Source organism: Mytilus trossulus, chromosome 3 (genome assembly GCF_036588685.1).
Source record: "Mytilus trossulus isolate FHL-02 chromosome 3, PNRI_Mtr1.1.1.hap1, whole genome shotgun sequence".
Lineage (NCBI taxonomy): Eukaryota > Metazoa > Mollusca > Bivalvia > Mytilida > Mytilidae > Mytilus > Mytilus trossulus.
Window position 1 is genome coordinate 22795927 of NC_086375.1, and position 5744 is coordinate 22801670.

Below are 5744 nucleotides of genomic sequence, written 5' to 3' on the forward strand. Positions count from 1 at the left end.
TTGAATAGCTCAGTGTGACTCCAAAATACTAGTAAACAAACTATTTCAATGGTTGAGTATTATATGTGTATAGCATTTCCACATATCCTTTCTTACTTCTATATTGTGGCATAAAAGGGACACGACAAGGAAATTTAGTGTATTTTTCTACCATACGTGCTGTCAAATTTTAAGGATGCTCATCTTCATAATAATAATAAAAAAACTTTGAGTTTGAAATATTCTTTAAATCATAAAACTCTTAAAATTAAACAATGATTGTAATGTCTGATCTGTCTAAATCATCTCTCAGATGGTATGTGTACACAGCTGGATCGTTGTCATAGATCAAATTGAACCACTCCGGGAAAGAAGGTACCTAAAAATAAAATAACTGTTGATATCATTCATGTAATTCACAAATTCATGTAGTTAAGCATACAAAAAAGATTCAAATTCAAGTAGAAATGAATTCTATAAAGAATAAGTCCTTGATTTCCAAAATTAAAATACTTGTTTGGTACAATTGAACTATTTAATGTAAGGCAAGCATCAAGTCTTACCCAAAGCAAACTAGAGTTATCATGAGACAAAGAGTGTGCCAGATATTGACATCTTAAAAACATAAAAATATTTATGAGTGTGTTGCTTTATCAAAGTTGAAACTGAAACAAGATTCAGTATATGGTAATCAAGGTGGTTATGACAATTTGCTAAGCAATATGTAATATACAATTTATGAACATAAGCGAGCTGTAAAGGTTAAAAAAGTATACACATATGCAAGTGAGAATAAGCTCCTTATATAGATAAAATGAAGATAATAATTATTTCAGGGTTCTCATTTATTTCCTGTTTCTCAAAGATGTTCATGATGATTATTACACTGGACATTTACTGGTGTATGTTTTATTTTGCAGTTCAGGAAATAGCAAATATTGCTTTTTAGTGGCATAATCAAAATGCAATGTTTAGTTTGCTTTACCTGTGAAATAACCTTTCCATGATACCATTTCTCATGACCATCAATCATCAACCTATGTTTTATACGTTTACCAACTAATATATGTCTTTCTGTTTCAGTGAGATTGTCTTTCACAATTGATTGTCTAACAAGATCTTTGAGATTTTTAACAAATTCTTCAACGGTTAATTGTTTTCTTGATTTTGACCCTTCTTTTGTTTTTGTTATATTGAAGACTGTTTTATCATCTGGGATTTGATTTAAAACTTCTTTCCTGAACTTGAGTTGAGCTTTAATTGCTTCCAGCTTTTCAGTCTTTTTTTCATACGACAAAACCATATTATCTATCTCTGCTTCTGACTGCCATAAGCCATGAATGAGAATGTCGTTTGTGAACTGTTCTAGCTTTCTAATTTTTTCCTTTTGATTTTTTTCTCGCTTTGCTATTGCCTCATTTATAACTATTTTCCTATTCTGGTCTATTTCATTAAGCCTGTCTTTATATTTCTCACGCAGTGTTTTAACATTTCTTGATGCTTCTTTCATCAAACTTTTTTGTTCCTGTATTCCTTTTTGTTCTAACCAAAAGAGTGTCTTGTTATTTAAAAACATAATACATGCTTCAGCTGCAAGTGTTTTAGTGCTTGGCCTACTTCGAAGAAGATTGTCTAATTGTCCAAAGACACTCTCGGCATAGCAAGAGGTCTTTGGAGCTGCCTTTACCTTCTGTTTTACCTCATTACTTAAGTTACTTAGTTTACCCCCAGGTAGGTGATCTTGAAATAATCTTCGACTCAGTTTGCATAATGCTGGTAGCAATACCTGCAGCATCATGTCCACTGTATTATCAAAGCTGCTAGTTGTTAGTAAAGCATCATAAATTGGTCCCTTTTCAATATGGGTGTCCTCTCCAAAAGGCAACATTTCACCACGCATAAACTTTGGAATATCTTTAGAGGCATCATCAAGAAATGTAACAAGTTCTAGGTACTTTACTTTCATATCAATAATTGATACATCCCTGTTTTCAAGTATTGACCATAATGGACATGTAATAAATTTGCTTAACAATCCTAGCGCCTTTATCCCAGCTACAAACTCGACAGTATTCAGATCAAATAGAATCGATTTTAATAATCTATTTCCAGCTCCGTATGAACATAGGAAATCTTTCATTTGAGAATGAAGAAAAAAAAGTGCTCCTGCATTTTGAAACAGAATATTAAATCTTGTACCCCTAAATGATCGAAGTGGTACACCTCTTAGTTTGTGTAAATCTAAAAATTCTTTAACAAAAGTCTTGAAAGGCCCTTGACATCCACTTTTTTCGTCCCCTCCTGAACCTTCACCAAAAGCTTTTGATGCGGTTCTTACTAACCTTATTGAACCCGGATCATTGTCTTTGTAAGATTTATCGCTGATGGGTATTTCATATATACCAGTTTCTATTTCTTTTAAGCAGGATCGAGCAGTTTCAGCAAAATTGACAAGAGCATGAAGGCCGCAAAAGAAATTGCATAAAGTTTCAATAGAATGCTTTTCTTCATCAGTTAATTCATGGTAATTATGATAAGTTAGAGGCAATATTTCTTTTCTAAATTGATACAACAGTTCATTGAACTTGACCTCAGTTGCTGCTCTGTCTGACATCGTAGCTACAATATGACTTACAATATTCTTTGATGTCTCCTTGTTGTCATAATTACTCGCATCATCTAAGTCGCTTAATATTTGATTAAATACCTTTAATGTGTCATTAGCTGATTTTGTTTCAATATCTCTAAGACCAAGTACCCAATATTTCCCATCCGAGTCGCATGCCTCATACCCCATAAACTTTGTACCAAATTTTGAAGTCTCATCTGTTAGTAATGCAGTATTTTCTTCTTTTGAAAAAACGTCTACTATGTGGGCATGAGCCAAGTACAGTCTTTGTATATTCATGTCTAATACAGAAGTCCTAGATGGCAGTTTATTTGGGATTATATCAACCATTTTAAGTACAGTATTAATTACACATGATACTTTAGATGCACTTACTTGGTTTTGCAACATTTCATATACACATTTTTTAAGTTCTGGAGTATATTTCCTAGACTTTTCATCAAAAACAATAACATGCTTCTTATTATTGCTATTATCATTTAATAAATCTTGTAAATAATCAACACTTGCTTCAAGTTCTCCTATCTGTTTATTTTTTTCTAGTAGCTGACTTTCTAAGTGTGCAATTTTTAATTTATTATCTTCACAACATTCACCACAATTACTAGATTTTACTTTTTCTTCCATTTTTTGAATTTTATTCAAAGCATACTTTTCTCTACCTGCAGTCCTTTTTAGATTTAGTTTACAATTATCAAGTTTTGACTCCATTTTGAAATTGCTTTTATCAAGACATTCATTTTTTTCTTTAAGGTCAGTTGTTTCTTCCATAAGAGAAACATTTTTATCCTTTTCTCTCTTAAAAGAAGCATTTAAATCAAGCAAATCATTTGAAGTAACTTTTGAAACACGTTTGTGATTCTCACATTGTGGGAATTTATATATACTGCTCAAAAAAGCTTCAAGATTTAACGCTCCTTTTTCACGATTTGCAGACTTCTTCAAAGTTTTGGAGTTTAAGGAGAGTTTTTCAATAGATTTATAATATGACTTTTGACTAGGCTTTTCAGCATCATTATTCGATTCCGATAGAAATGCAACACATTCCTGTTTCCCATGCTGGTTGCAATAATCAATAACATCTTTATTTAACATTTTATTTGTGCGATTTTACATGTACTTAAGAACTTGAAATTTCCATTGAAAATCATTTATTGTACAGTTATCAGAGTTTGTGACCAACTTGAAGATTTTGATACAAAATTTAAATCATTTTTTGTATGTCCAGTATCTGAAAGTTGGTTCTCGGTGAATACTCGGAATTCAACGATTTCATCTACTTGTTGACATTGAATGGCTTCTGATTTAACTAATCCTCCAGTTAAAAATGTTTGAGAATCAGTTTCTACATATATTCCTGTGTTGTCAGACGCCAGTGTATTCTCAAGTATGAATGAGTGGCAAATAGAGAGACAAGCTTCATAATGGAAACAACGATTAAATAATGGGCCATCTTGATATTGTAGTTCCTGTGTATCTGTTTGTACAGATTTATCAGCATTCTGTAAGAAACATGCAATTATGCGTACAATATTAAGTAAGAAAAGCTGGGAAAAACTCCTATTATAATTACATGCATCCCTAATGAAGCATGATGAATGATGATGTATTATTAACCCTGTGTCTACTAGATCCCTGACTGTTGTACAAGAATTATTGTGCGGTCAATGTTAATATAATGTGCAAACCTTCACCATTAAAGTTAAAAGAAATGACATGCGAGTTGATGTTTTATTGATTATGCTAATTAAATAAAGATATGTTTCCCTTTTTTTCCACAAAGTAGTGTGTTTTTTTTAATTTGCCTTTTTAACTAAAATTGTAAGACCATAAACATTTAAATTTGATGACAAAAATAAGCATTGTGTAAAATTAAATCAGGAAAGATATAATCAGAAAGGAAACAGATCTATTTAATTAGCTTGACAGTGATACAAAGCAGTGTGCTGGACAATAGCTAGGTGTTAAAGTATAACATGTACCAGTCTTGGCGAGTAACAAATGCAATGTCCAGTGTTTGTTTCCTTCAGTCTAGCAGAACATTTAGATGTTTTCGTTGAATATAAAAAAAATAGTCCAAATATAAGTTGTCATTTGGTTTAGTGCTTCAAAAATTAAATTCGCCATGACTGATAGGCATATATATGGTATGTGTTTAGCATAATTGTGCGTAAAGTAGCAGTGGTTTTAGAATATAAGCATGCAGATATTATAAATGCTACACTAAGTTCTACTAGATATTACTAATGCTACACTAAGTTCTACTAATTACTGTATAAGTGACATGTATAAATAGATCAATTTTTAAAAAGATATTTTTTTTCAAGACAAAGAAAATGTATAAGTGAAGACAGGATAAAATAATTTATACATATCACTTTTTAATTTGTTAATATGGGAATAGTTTAGTATTTAGTGTCAAAACATGCATTTTAATACCTGTTCAGCACAGTCTGATTCTCTTCTTCGCTTACAACCGAACACTGGACTTGGCTGAAAATATAAAAGCATGCATGGGTTAAGTGAACTCAAAGGTGTAAAAATATAGAATTGACAAAACTGAGTTCTGGTCTTTGTTAGTCTTGTATTATTTTGATTTTAGTTTCTTGTGTACAATTTGGAAATTAGTATGGCGTTCATTATCACTGAACTAGTATATATTTGTTTAGGGGCCAGCTGAAGGACGTCTCCAGGAGCGGGATTTTCTCGTTACATTGAAGACCTGTTGGTGACTCTCTGCTGTCGTTTTTTTCTATGGTCGGGTTGTTGTCTCTTTGATACATTCTCAATTTTATATCCATCTAGAATATGCAAATTAAATTCTACATTTCTACTTTAAGTTTTCTCACCACAAATTCAAGACTGTCACTGTCACTTTCAGAATCTTCCATTAATGGCATTAATAAAAAGCTAAAAAGAGAAAAGAAAGAAATCAAACATCCATTATACTAAGATTTCAAAACTTGCCATGTTTCTTGAAAATCTCAAAACTCCACAAATAGTATGATTATACATGCATCATATTTGCAACATTTGTAAGTATACCCCCCCCCCCTTTCTTCTTATAATAAGCAAGATACATGGTGTTATTTAGAGCACACACAGAACTCCCGCATGGAACCATTAAAATAATTTT

At 31.7% G+C, this 5744-nt stretch overlaps 1 protein-coding gene across 1 annotated transcript; it reads right to left on the bottom strand.

Annotated features, from left to right (window-relative positions):
• Window positions 1-838: 838 nt before the first annotated feature.
• LOC134710541 (uncharacterized) lies at window positions 839-4915 on the bottom strand. Its single transcript, XM_063570911.1, has one exon. The coding sequence runs from the start codon at window positions 3701-3703 to the stop codon at window positions 839-841; it is 2865 nt and encodes a 954-aa protein (XP_063426981.1). The 5' UTR covers window positions 3704-4915.
• Window positions 4916-5744: the final 829 nt, after the last annotated feature.